Source organism: Ascidia mentula, chromosome 4, assembly GCF_947561715.1.
Source record: "Ascidia mentula chromosome 4, kaAscMent1.1, whole genome shotgun sequence".
NCBI classification, from domain to species: Eukaryota; Metazoa; Chordata; class Ascidiacea; order Phlebobranchia; family Ascidiidae; genus Ascidia; species Ascidia mentula.
Genome location: NC_138569.1, coordinates 17,548,090 through 17,559,579, shown reverse-complemented (window position 1 = coordinate 17,559,579; position 11,490 = coordinate 17,548,090). Strand labels below are relative to the sequence as shown.

Here is an 11,490-nt window from a genome sequence, read left to right as displayed (position 1 = left end):
ACTAAAAAGCACGATTAAAATCCAGATGTTGAAACGGAACTGCTTGGTGTTAGCGGATACATGTCACAAAACAAACACCATACAAGCCGAAACACGCTTGAGTAAATAACAGATTTTGTAACTTTCTTTCCGCTTCGCTTGCATAAATACATAAAGAAACAGTAGCATGTTAAGGACAGGTAATTAAATTTATTACCAATCATAGCACTAACTGTAAATTTACAATCCTACATACGGCGCACATTGCTCACACTGGAAACACCACGCTCCCAAGAATACTGGCGTATAAGAATGCTATTCACAACTTTTCAACCAAAACGCCATTGTTTACTATGTTGTCCTTATACCACACAGGGGAGTATCACTTAGTTAGGATGGTTGGCGCACTTATATTTGTTGTTGTGGTCAGGTTAAATATTATGATAACTCTGGTTGTGGAAAATAAGAATTGCATCAGCATAAATCAGTGTTTAAATTAAAGTTAACGAGTTTTTGGTTACCTCATATGGGTTATATATTGTCAAAATTGCAACTATAATTTATAGCCCGAGTACAATTGTGTTTGCAAAATAATAAAGTAATTTAAATCAGTTCAAACCAAAGTCCCCTGACAGATTGTTGACCGTATATCATCACGACATATATTTCTTTGTTACTTCCAATACAGCGGTCTTGCAGACAGGTTGGTATAGAAAAACATATTTTGCCTAAAAGGCATCATCAGTTTCTACAACTGCCACAGGTGAAACAGAAACGCAACAGTCAGGTAAACCCAAAAACCGGTGACCGACAAAATACCAACAAACTGAGCTTTCTGCAAGATCGCTGTATTGGAATTAATATAGAAATACACAGCCCGGGTACATATACTGAAAGCAACCAACACCAATGGAAGAAGAAAGCAAGTAAACATAAACTTGTAAAATCACGAATTTGTTCATTTAAAAGCATAGGTTACAACGCAGCAATGTTTCATGCAATCGCATGATTGGCAGGATCGCCCCACTGCGCAGGCCCTTGCTTGGCGATCACAGCTATCTTATCAAGATCATTAGGTTTACATGCTTTGCTTGCTAAAAATAGGCTAAAACTTTGAATTTCAAAGCCAAATCAAATTATCGTAAAAGTTAAGAAATCATCAGGTTTCTAAATGCTCCTAGGATTATACAGAACTGTTACCAGGATCCAAGAGAATTCAAAGTATATGCTCTTTATACATGTACTACAAGCACTTTATAAACCGGCTTCCGACCGAAGACATCGAATTATTTCCGAATGCTTTTCGTCGAAATACATCCCGTCCACCGACATAACTTGGTTAGGACTTCTTCCATCTTTAACACCAAACTCCTCAACAATTTCAAGGATTTTTCTTTCCTTTGAATACAAATTTCCTTTGAATTTAAGTGATTAGAAGTCAATGAACGAAACAAAAAACATAATTAGGTTTAACGTTTAGCGATTTGACGATGTTCTAGCTTGACACGTCTTATAACAACTGTTAACGTTTCGACTCGACTCCTTACCCTCGCAACTGATGGTAAAAATTCTTTCCAAGTGTTGGTATCCTCTGGAAATCCAACTGCCTTCCGCAAATATCGCTCATGGATTGGACAAGACTTCAGGGCATACAGCGCAATACCCAGCGCGTAGCATCCCCAGTTACACGTTCCTTACCGAAAATAAAACATAAAAAAAATTGATTGGGATTTGGCGTTTGCTCCAATCATCACGAAAATTGCAATGTTTTTTTTTATATTTTTTCCTTCGTAGAGATTATACTTACCTGTCGCAAGAACAAGATCCCCAGCGGCCACGCAGGCAATCTTATCGCCAAGCGGAATGTTCTTCCGGACCTGGTCGATCACTTTTCCCATACCCAACTCGTTCCCACCGTCGCCAATGGCGACAGTGACAACGTCAGAGCGTCGAGAAGCGGTTTCGTACAAGTCATCAATCGGGGAAACCCGATCTGTAAGGTTTTTCCCCAACATGCCGTAATAGCATCCATCTTGGCCACGACCAACCCTTTCCGAAGCGAGTATGACGTCATAACGACGCTCAGAACCATAAAGTTGCTTTTCGAGATCCTGATCTTGCAAATATGGTACGACATGAAGCTCACGCGGTAACATGCCTAGATCGCGGCAGCGCTTGGCGATGGTTTGGTTGAACTCCAGCGTGTGTAAGTCGACGATAAGCGAGACCTCCTTATTAGCTGCCTGAAGCGCAGCCGCCAAACTGAAAATTCCTGGGTTAAAGGAAAACTTGTTATTGTGCAGGATTGTGCCATTAATTAATGCATCGTTTTTGTTTCACGTAAACGACGAAATGTTTTTAATAGCCGCTTTGCTGCTTTAACGCAGGGTTTCCCAACTGCAGGGATCTGTGGGCTTTAAGGTCAAGATAGTGACCCAGTGGAAACACAGGCTTTTCCCAAACAAAAATACTATGAGCGATAAAAAACCACCACCAAAATAGGGGTTTAAAATTTACAATGGTGACGATGGCCCAAACAAGTTGATCTTTCATGCACATCCCGGGTTTATGTGTTTAGGATCAAAAGTTAACAGGAGTGTAAAAATCCACCTTTACCTGGCAAACCGTCCGTTTCATCTGGAGGTGTTAAATCGTTAACGGGAAATCCAGTAATAAGGGCCACACTTCGTGCGTGCGAAAGAGCCAGACTGGCCTTCAAAAAATCTCCGGGCACAGCCAAATGCCGAATTCCTCTTTTCCCTGGGTCTTGTTCAGTGATAGACGCGAGCTTTTCTAATATAGATTTCGTCTGCTTTGAGAGCACGCTGTATTGCTGGCGCTTGTCTGAAAACTTGATTACTTCGGATGAGAGGTGTGGAGGTTGTTGTTCTAGGTTGGGTTCAGACTGTAACAGGTCGGTGATGAACATGTGTCCAGGAGCGTGCGTGAAAGACAGATCACAGTTGGCTGATCGCAAAGCTTCCAAGCCCGTCACGCCGCAACACCAAAATACTGGCACGAACCCCTCTGCAATTTCGACCGGATCTCCGAAACTAACTTTTGTCACGTCTTCGATTCCAATTAAATCTTCAATACATGAAAATACTGTTTATTGTTCCAAATTTTTGTACCATTACAGGAATGAAAAACTTAAGACATAAGATTGATTAAAAATAATATGGTGTATTTAAGATAAATTAACAAAAAATCACTCTTATTACAATGCAGTGCAGAAACTTCTGCAGATGTCGTGGTTAAGTGGATATTTAACATAATATTTTATACAAACTCTATAAACATAAGCTCCGCCAACCCGGGTTTCCAAAATGAATTGGTCCGCCATGAACGTCCTTCAAACTGTTGGTGACGTCGGTGGCCAAATTTAGCTTACTTTCGTGTACTGGCTGCATACTAACTACCATTTTGCATTTGAACGGTCCACTGTGGAAACAGTCAACATCAGTGGTGTACATGGACACATTCTCGCCAGGTTGTTTGGCTGTAGTGACTCCGTGGTTGATTAGTGCTTTGTAAAACGAAAAGCTGCATCCGATATAGAATGTAACCATGTCTGACAAGTCGAAATCTAAAAAAAACGTAAGGTAAAGTTGCATTATATGTTCGAAAGATCATAAGGTTCACAGACTTCGCAGTCAAGCTGGATCAGCCACTTTTCCCGACAAGTCGGAGCGATATCTGAAAAAATCAAGCTCCCGGTGAGGTTTGAACTCGACCTTGGGCTAACCAGGTCCAACGCTCTAACAACTGAGCTACAGAAGCTCAGTGGTTTTATGGGGTATATTGTGGCCAAGGTACACTGGTGCATGGTAATACTTATATTTTTACAACCGATGTAAGTTTGTGACGTCATAAAGTATTCGGCCGGATATTAGATGCAAGTATATATAACTTTATCTTTTATGTGCTCGATTGTTCACCTTTCAAATTTTCTACTTGCGAAACGACGACACCGTTTTTAATGACGTTGTACAGTGGGAGGTCTGTTCTGACATCGGAATCTTCACAAAGCCCTGGAGCGCCGAAATCCCCGGGCTTGCTGGTGTGTAACAATGGAACAGCACCGGAATTTCCTTTCGCAAATTTCCCAAAGTCATCGGCAAGCGAGCTTGGAAGAATCACAAGGTTTGCTTGCGTGTAGCCCTCGCAGTGTCGGGTCGTAGGAATGCGTTTCAATCCACTCTTCCTCAATAAAGCCTGGACCGTTGATGGCAACGCTTTACTCAAGTTTTGGGTAACGTTGGTATTCATCATAGGTACCAATGCTGACGTCTAAGCAACAGTAAATTTCTAGCAACATACAAAGACTTTTAGTACCAGTGCATTTGAAGACAGTATATTTGAAGGCACATTTACCAGAAAAGTACGTGTGAAAGCTAAGTGCTTCCGTATTGCAAGGCGTCACATGTTGCGGTCACGACTTGGCTTTGACTATTTGTTTGCAGCTAGTCTCAGCCTTTTGATCTGTGCAATCTGTGGCTTATTCTAAACAACGCAAAGTTCTCTGTTATTAACCTTCTGAACAACTGAAAACCGCGCGAAACTTCATAACATTACTACACATTGCTTTGTTATGGCACAATGATACTTGTATCGATTACTAATTTGCTGCTTAGGCCTGGCCTGTCACTGTGTTCGTTACGCTCGACTAGCTGTAGTTAAACATGGAATAAGCGCTGTCACCGATTACGATTAGGCTTGTTTGTCTTCTAGTTCCGTTTTGTTTGAACAGGGAATAAAACCAGAGAGTTATCAGTCAAAACTGTAATTTGCATTGATTGTTTCAGTTTATGCCTTATGGTATCTTTAGTCGTACTGACCTTTTTCGCGCACTGTGCGATGCCAACCATGACAAAACAGCTGAGAGTGCGAGAGTTACACTTACAATTGAACCTTTCTTTATGTCTGTGTGTTTGTTGTTGACCTATCTTCTTTAGTGACGTGTGAGATAGGTTTGGTTTTCAGAGCTTAACTATATACATTATACTCTGAAAATCACAGTGTTCGGATATGTAACGCATCAAAGTAATTCTGTATCAAATGTGAATTCTAGTGTAAACATACTAGTTGTTACACATATTTTTTGTTTTATAGGAGCAAAATGAACGGACAAATCAAGTTGGCTCCCAAATCAATTTAAGCTAAAACCAAATTCAGGATCTAGTTAATCTTTGGTGGTTTGTGTTTAACTACCTTTTTGAAAGATGGATGTAGTGATATATTTGTCAGACAACACAGGGCATCAATTTACACTTCCCAATGGGAAAACTACACCAGCATCCCAGCTTCTACAGATCATGATTGCAACTCTGAAACTGCCAGATCAGTTGGCGAAAAAGTGTTTTTCCCTTTGGTTAAAATCACCATTGCTAGGTGGGTGTGAATGTCGCTGTGATAATCAAACAGCAGAATTAACCATTGTACATTTATCTGCAGATGTACAACTGAAACCACAGCACATTCCGTTTCGAATGGTAAAACAATGGCCAATGTTTATAGATCGCTTTTGTATGGCCAGCGATCTTGAAAAGGCCCACGGTGAGAAGCTAACACTATATATAAGAGTGATAAACACAAGTTATATGTGATATGATGTTAAATTCGCATTAAAGTGTAAAGATTTGTTGGCCGAAAATACTGAACTTATATGCCTTTAGTAGGAGAATTAAGATGTAAATGTATGTGTGTGATGTATTGGCCCCCTTTAAAAGATAACTCCCAACACAAAATGTGCTTGCTGTTTATCAGTGTATAATGTGAAAACTTTTGTGTCTTTTAATGAGGATAGAAGGAAGGTGAATAGCACAAAGATATCTGCATTGGCCTGCCGCTTAAACATGATTCATGCTTTTGCATAAATGTTGTTTGCTTCCTTCTGAATGATCGCTTCCTTCCTCACTGGGCATCCATAAATTAATGTGGCTGTTGTTTGTTAAATTAAAAGTTTAGCTGTTAAGTTGTATGTATATATACCAATATACGCCTTGATTCAACTCATTAATTATAGTTAGCACTGATGATGAACACAGCGTGTGTAGAATACTAGCATTGGCTTTCTTGTTCAAATTACTTCACTCCCTGTTTTTGTACCCAAGCATATTGGTATATATTACCACTACAAATGCATTTTCTAATTAAGATGAGCCTGCTTTACTTTTCCGGCGAAATGCTTTTCTTACAAAAGAAGAAGAAATGTTGATAACTGACGAGTCAATCCTTGAAGTGTTGCTACTGGAGGCGAAGTACAACATTCAGCAAGGTTTGGATGAACAATAAGCAAACCAAACCAGCTCACCACAAATACATTTTATTTGTTGTACCAGGAATTTATCCTTGTGACACTGAGGATGTTGAACAACTTGGTGCTCTCCTTTGCTTAAGTGTGTCTGAAACACCTGAACAAGAATTGCAAAAGACAGTCAGGTAAAAACAAAAAGAATGTATTGTTGTGTGAAAAGAATTGGTGGTCATGACTAACAAGCACAAGCTTTTCATACAACAACATGTCACGTTTTTATAATTAGGGAAAATCTTCCAAGTCTGGTACCAGAACATATGGCTAAGCAGAAAAGACATTTCCTAAGTCGTCAGCAGTCCATAGAAGATCGAATCATTAAATGTGCAAAGAAGGTCTCCCAAGAACAATCAGTCCGCCCAACATTAGAATTTATGAAGATTTGCTGGCAGTTGCCATATTATGGGTATGTCTGTGTTGGTCGTTTGCTTCTGCATTAATGTTGTCAATTCAAACAAATTCTACAAACTCCATAGGTTGTTGACATAAGTTTTTTCGTTGGGTTCATAACAGTTTAGCTTAGGAATAACAAAACATGCATACTATTTTCAAAAGTATGTACCATACTAAAAATAGTTCAATGTTGTTTTGTGCATTACAACAGGAGTGTTATGTTCCACGGTATGGTTGAAAGGGCACACAACAGCACATTGGCCACATGGTTTGGGGCTCAACTACAAATTCCCGTTCGGGTGGCAATCAACACCTCAGGCCTGTGGGTCATTGATATTCATAAAAAAGTAAGTAAATCAGTTTGGGGTCAAAAAAGATCATGTTATTTGTTGATTCTGTTACATGCCTCTGCCACAGCCTTTGTTTTTTATCTCATTTACAAGCTTTGTCTAAACATATTTTAACTTGGCAGCATGTGTTGATTGGACTGCTCTACAATGAGTTTAACTGGGAAGTGACGGAAGGTGTGTCAGAGAATGTCGAAGAGGAGCAAATACCCAGTCTATTTCTGGAGTTTGACAATGCACGTTCCAACGAAACTCAGCTCTTGCAGATCATGTCCAAAGAGGTACCAACATTTATTTCTTATCAATGTTGTTTGGTGTTTAACATCTGTTGCTGTTTTCTTAGACCCCAATGATGAATTCAATGATCGAAACATGTATTGCCATGAAAAATGATAAAGAACTGCAAAAAAATGAGGCAATGACACCAGAGGACAACTCTAAAAGCAGTATGTAGTAATTACCACAATGAAATCTCCATATTCATTACCAGCATGGCAACACCTAATGTTGTGTTTATGCAACAGGCAATTCATCCCAGGCCAATATTTCTGCTCTTGGCACCACTAGGGTAAGACCACTCGTTGAAAGGCAAAACTCAGTGACATGCAGCAGACCAGAGAAACTTAATTTGACTAAATTTGTTGAGCCAGGTAAGTTATACTGCACAAAATGCTTTTTGTAGATCCTTTCGCTTACAGTTAAATTTCATTTGGGCAACTACACCATTGCTGATTTTTCTTGTGTAAATATTGTTCTAGGTAAAATTGTATATTATTTTTGTTTCACGCATCATGTAAATGTCAGAACATTGTATTATCTTACCTCCTTATCAATACATTAAACACCAATTTTGTGTAGTTATATCTTGAAGACCTACCGCATTAACAATCCACATAGTTATTACAAAATCAGACCTGGCATAGATGCATTTGTGTCCAATACAGTGACTTCTACAACTTATGAACCACATTTAAGTTGAAATAAGGTTGTAAACAACACTAAATAGTCTCTAGGCTGTAAATCTGTTTCTAAAAATGGTATTCTAAAATATAAAGTTGACGTCTGTACAAGTTTGAATCATTTGTTCTTGAACAATTTACACAGACAAACTAGCTTCACTAACTGTCACATCACATCTCCACATTATAAGCAACATTTGCGCTTTAATTTGCTTTTATCTAACAGCCAGCCCACCCTAAGCAAGCTGCCAAGGTAAGACATGTTTTGTGGTGACATTATTACATCCAGGGGTGGCATGGAGAAAACAATTTACATTAAAATAAACATGCGGCCCTTGTACTTGCCACATCAATAGCTGAAAAACCACTGGTTTGCTGGCAGTTTACAGTGGCAGTAAATTACTATTGATGCAGCAGAGTATTGTCCTAAAAAAGTGAAGGTTGCATGGCCTAATATATTGGTTACAGGCCCGTCGTCTGACTAACAGGTTTTCTGTTGTAAAGTAATAATATTTTGAAGAATGCTGCACAGGAACTCGTTTACGTGGTGGTTTGAATCTCATGTAAATGTGTGCATGGCACTGACTCAACTCAACAAAAGAACCAAACTGAGAATTTGTGTTTTATCTGTTGTTTGTTTGTTGCAGAGAATTCAGATTCTGCTGCAAGTCCAACATCTTCCCAGCCCAAACCTGGCACATCTAATAAACGTGGATTTTTAAAAATACTTGGTGGTCCGCAGAAAGTTCAAACAACTTATTCCAAAGAAGAAAGATATGAACTTTTGTAAAGTGGAAAAGATATCTTAACCTGATAAGGACACTGCAGTGGGACATTGCTGTTCTCCACGAAAAGTTTTGCCATTTGTTTACCAGCATTCCATGGTTGTGTTTTTAGGAACTAACTCCCTACCATAACCAAAATGGTGCTTGATCAGACGTTTATTTTACAACAGAAGTCATGCACTTTTCCTTGCTTTCAATTTTTTGCACTTATTGTTTTGTATGTGATAATGCCAATCAAGTACTGCTATATCATATGTTTGTTTCATGCAAAATAAGTTTTTGTGGTTGGTTGTATGTAATAAAAACAGAAATATTGCTTTTGAAAAAGTTGTTTTTATTCTTTGGCAAGGAACATACACAACATAGAGGTCATTGCACTCAAACAACCTAATCTCAAGTTTTCCGCAGCAATACAAGTAAAACATTCACTTTTAACAGCATTACTACACAACATAAATTCTGTTTCACAAAAAAAAACACAGTAAAATATGTGAAAACCTGATGGCTTCATACAACTGAAAAACTTTGATCTTGTTTTCTAGAATACATTTTAAGTGCAACATAGTTAAAAACCAGTAAAACCTTTTTACGAAACACTACACAGGTACAGAACATAGCAGCAGTGAAAAAAACTTGCAATAGAGTTGCTGTGAGAAGCTGTTTCTGTTGATGATCAATTCCAATGTAAGGATCTAACATGTGCTCTTTGTAGGCAGGATGAAAAAACAGGCGTAGGTAAGTAGCAAAAAATGTTGCTGCAACGGCAGTTTTGTGGGTACTGCAACCATCTGTAAGACAACTAGTTGTATTACTTTTTATTTAGGTGGAAGAGGTTCTTCACAGTTAAGTATGCACCTTTTAAAGTGGTGTCAAAATGCAGCTTTCTAGATTTCCACTCATTCCTGTGTGAGACAAAAAGCACAATTTAAAGCTGATATCACAAAACCACAAACAGCATCCATACTTTTTTATGTTGATCCAGAATTGAAGTTCTTTAAACATGTCTTCGGGGTTGCCATCATCTGGTGAACCCAAACAACCCAAAGTTGGGCCCTGCCACTTTAATGCATCTACCAACCATTCAGGCCTTACAGCATCCATAAATCCAATACTTCCACATACAAACCCTGATAAAAAAGCATTTGTCATAGGTGGCATTAAAAAAACTATTTTTCAACATTTATGTTGATGTCTTTTTCATTTTTAACAATTCAGTTTATAGGTTACCCCTGTCACATGCACAAAATCATAGCTCCTAATTTTAATATTAACAAACACAACAATCCAATGGAATATTTTGAGGAAGAACGAGTTAAACCTTGTTCAAGAAAGATATCTTGGGCTACACTTTGCACCCCATCCATGGACAAAGCTTCCATTTCAATTACAACACTGGCACATTTCTGCTTAAGAATGTCCACCATGCCATTTTTATGTCCATCATCCATTGCAGCTTGGTTGAGAACTTGGCCACACCCTGCCTTTAAACACGTATGTCAGATAGAATAGGATATTTTAATATGAAATTATCTACCTTGCTTCCAAGCAACAACCACAAAATTTGATGAGTTGTGGTATACAGACTGGAGCCTGGTTTTGTCATGAGCTTCCAGCAGTTTTCCAAAGTGCATTTCTGATAATTTTTCTGACCAGTGATAGCATTCATGCACTCATCACTTTCCTCTTCTTGCAGTTCAGCTGGTGACACACAAAAGAGGTTTGCAAATTGTAGGCAAACATTAGCTTAATGTTAAAGAATAAAGAAAAGTTTCAAATTTATATACGTTCAGTGCTATTAAATAAGAACCTTGTGTTATGTGACAGGAAAGTTGTGAAAATGTCTGATTTCAAATGACAAATCATCTTTTACCTTGAAATCGATCTGGAAACACTGCAATGTTATTCCGCTCTGTTAGTTGGGGTGGAACTTGGTACGGCATCCATGGGTCGTTAATCAGGAACCCTGTCTTCTCGAAGTATCTAAAAAGTAAGAAATCAGCCTTCCAATAAACATATAATAATGGTGTGAGGTGTTACAGTCCGTTGGCGGCTTTCAGGTGTTGAATTGATTCATCCACAGCTTTCTTTGAAGTCTTGTGTAGAGTGGTTAATCTATCGTAAAGTAGTTGGTCCGACTGTAGTGTTGATAGTCCTCTATCAGCCATAGTTAATATTCTTCGGACTTCACCTTTTGATAGAGATGCAATGTAAAATGAAATTCATAGGTCCGAAAAAGGTATATTATGTATTTTTATTTAATAATAAACAAATGTTTAATGACTGAAATAAACATATTATTTAAAAAAAAACAAAATATATTTGATCACCAGTCCTGTCAACAACGCACCAATTATGCAGAGGATTGTTTTAACTGACATGAAAGTGGTAGCACTTGTTGGACAAACCAATGTATAGTCTTTAGTTTAAGGGATGGAGCACAATCTATTTTACCTTCAACCACACGAATCCCAAATGCAAAGTCCACTGTGGCATTGTGTATTATTTTGGTGAAATATTGTAGTATGTTTTCAAGTGCTTGTATTGTGTTTTCGGGGACTAGCAGAGCTTTCCTTCTTTCATAATCAACAGAGGATTGCTGAGGACTTTCCGCCACAACGAATGATGCACAGAGGTACAGGGTAAAAAACAATGTATTTATAGAAAAATGTGTCATAGTACGCTAAGTTTAAAAAATCATCATTAATATGTGGACA

At 38.4% G+C, this 11,490-nt stretch overlaps 3 protein-coding genes across 4 annotated transcripts; 1 reads left to right on the top strand and 2 right to left on the bottom strand.

The window, feature by feature from the left end:
* Positions 1 to 210: 210 nt before the first annotated feature.
* Positions 211 to 4,283, bottom strand: LOC145897724 (D-glutamate cyclase, mitochondrial-like). The gene is made up of 6 exons (XM_082986131.1): positions 3,918 to 4,283; positions 3,293 to 3,565; positions 2,596 to 3,066; positions 1,787 to 2,251; positions 1,527 to 1,672; positions 211 to 1,377 (listed from the first exon to the last, which is right to left on the bottom strand). Exons 1-6 carry the CDS (start codon positions 4,249 to 4,251, stop codon positions 1,234 to 1,236), a joined length of 1,833 nt encoding a protein of 610 aa, XP_082842257.1. The 5' UTR covers positions 4,252 to 4,283; the 3' UTR covers positions 211 to 1,233.
* An 812-nt stretch (positions 4,284 to 5,095) lies between these two features.
* LOC145897386 (putative FERM domain-containing protein FRMD8P1) lies at positions 5,096 to 9,094 on the top strand. Its single transcript, XM_082985654.1, has 10 exons — positions 5,096 to 5,370; positions 5,434 to 5,535; positions 6,137 to 6,256; positions 6,321 to 6,420; positions 6,522 to 6,698; positions 6,897 to 7,032; positions 7,158 to 7,313; positions 7,376 to 7,478; positions 7,557 to 7,682; positions 8,639 to 9,094. Exons 1-10 carry the CDS (start codon positions 5,202 to 5,204, stop codon positions 8,779 to 8,781), a joined length of 1,332 nt encoding a protein of 443 aa, XP_082841780.1. The 5' UTR covers positions 5,096 to 5,201; the 3' UTR covers positions 8,782 to 9,094.
* Positions 9,095 to 9,102: 8 nt separating this feature from the next.
* LOC145897387 (UPF0764 protein C16orf89 homolog) lies at positions 9,103 to 11,455 on the bottom strand. 2 transcript variants are annotated; one of them, XM_082985655.1, is made up of 8 exons: positions 11,228 to 11,455; positions 10,814 to 10,964; positions 10,647 to 10,756; positions 10,311 to 10,474; positions 10,095 to 10,257; positions 9,741 to 9,903; positions 9,632 to 9,678; positions 9,103 to 9,564 (listed from the first exon to the last, which is right to left on the bottom strand). In XM_082985655.1, exons 1-8 carry the CDS (start codon positions 11,448 to 11,450, stop codon positions 9,284 to 9,286), a joined length of 1,302 nt encoding a protein of 433 aa, XP_082841781.1. In that variant the 5' UTR covers positions 11,451 to 11,455; the 3' UTR covers positions 9,103 to 9,283. The 2 variants fall into 2 exon arrangements, with proteins under 2 accessions (XP_082841781.1, XP_082841782.1); XM_082985656.1 differs by having other exon boundaries at positions 9,318 to 9,575.
* Positions 11,456 to 11,490: the final 35 nt, after the last annotated feature.

What these genes read in the sequence shown, in the direction of transcription:
- LOC145897386 (XM_082985654.1), top strand. Translation starts at nt 5,202, where the DNA reads ATGGATGTAGTGATATATTTGTCAGACAACACAGGGCATCAATTTACA. An exon ending in GTTAAAATCACCATTGCTAG is followed by an intron (nt 5,371 to 5,433) that starts GTGGGTGTGAAT and finishes ATTTATCTGCAG; the next exon opens with ATGTACAACTGAAACCACAG. An exon ending in AGAGGACAACTCTAAAAGCA is followed by an intron (nt 7,479 to 7,556) that starts GTATGTAGTAAT and finishes TTTATGCAACAG; the next exon opens with GCAATTCATCCCAGGCCAAT.
- LOC145897387 (XM_082985655.1), bottom strand. Translation starts at nt 11,450, where the DNA reads ATGACACATTTTTCTATAAATACATTGTTTTTTACCCTGTACCTCTGT. An exon ending in GGTTGTTGCTTGGAAGCAAG is followed by an intron (nt 10,258 to 10,310) that starts GTAGATAATTTC and finishes ACGTGTTTAAAG; the next exon opens with GCAGGGTGTGGCCAAGTTCT. An exon ending in TTCTGGATCAACATAAAAAA is followed by an intron (nt 9,679 to 9,740) that starts GTATGGATGCTG and finishes TGTCTCACACAG; the next exon opens with GAATGAGTGGAAATCTAGAA.
- LOC145897724 (XM_082986131.1), bottom strand. Translation starts at nt 4,251, where the DNA reads ATGATGAATACCAACGTTACCCAAAACTTGAGTAAAGCGTTGCCATCA. An exon ending in AATTCATTTTGGAAACCCGG is followed by an intron (nt 3,067 to 3,292) that starts GTTGGCGGAGCT and finishes CATGTATTGAAG; the next exon opens with ATTTAATTGGAATCGAAGAC. An exon ending in GGATCTTGTTCTTGCGACAG is followed by an intron (nt 1,673 to 1,786) that starts GTAAGTATAATC and finishes ATTTTCGGTAAG; the next exon opens with GAACGTGTAACTGGGGATGC.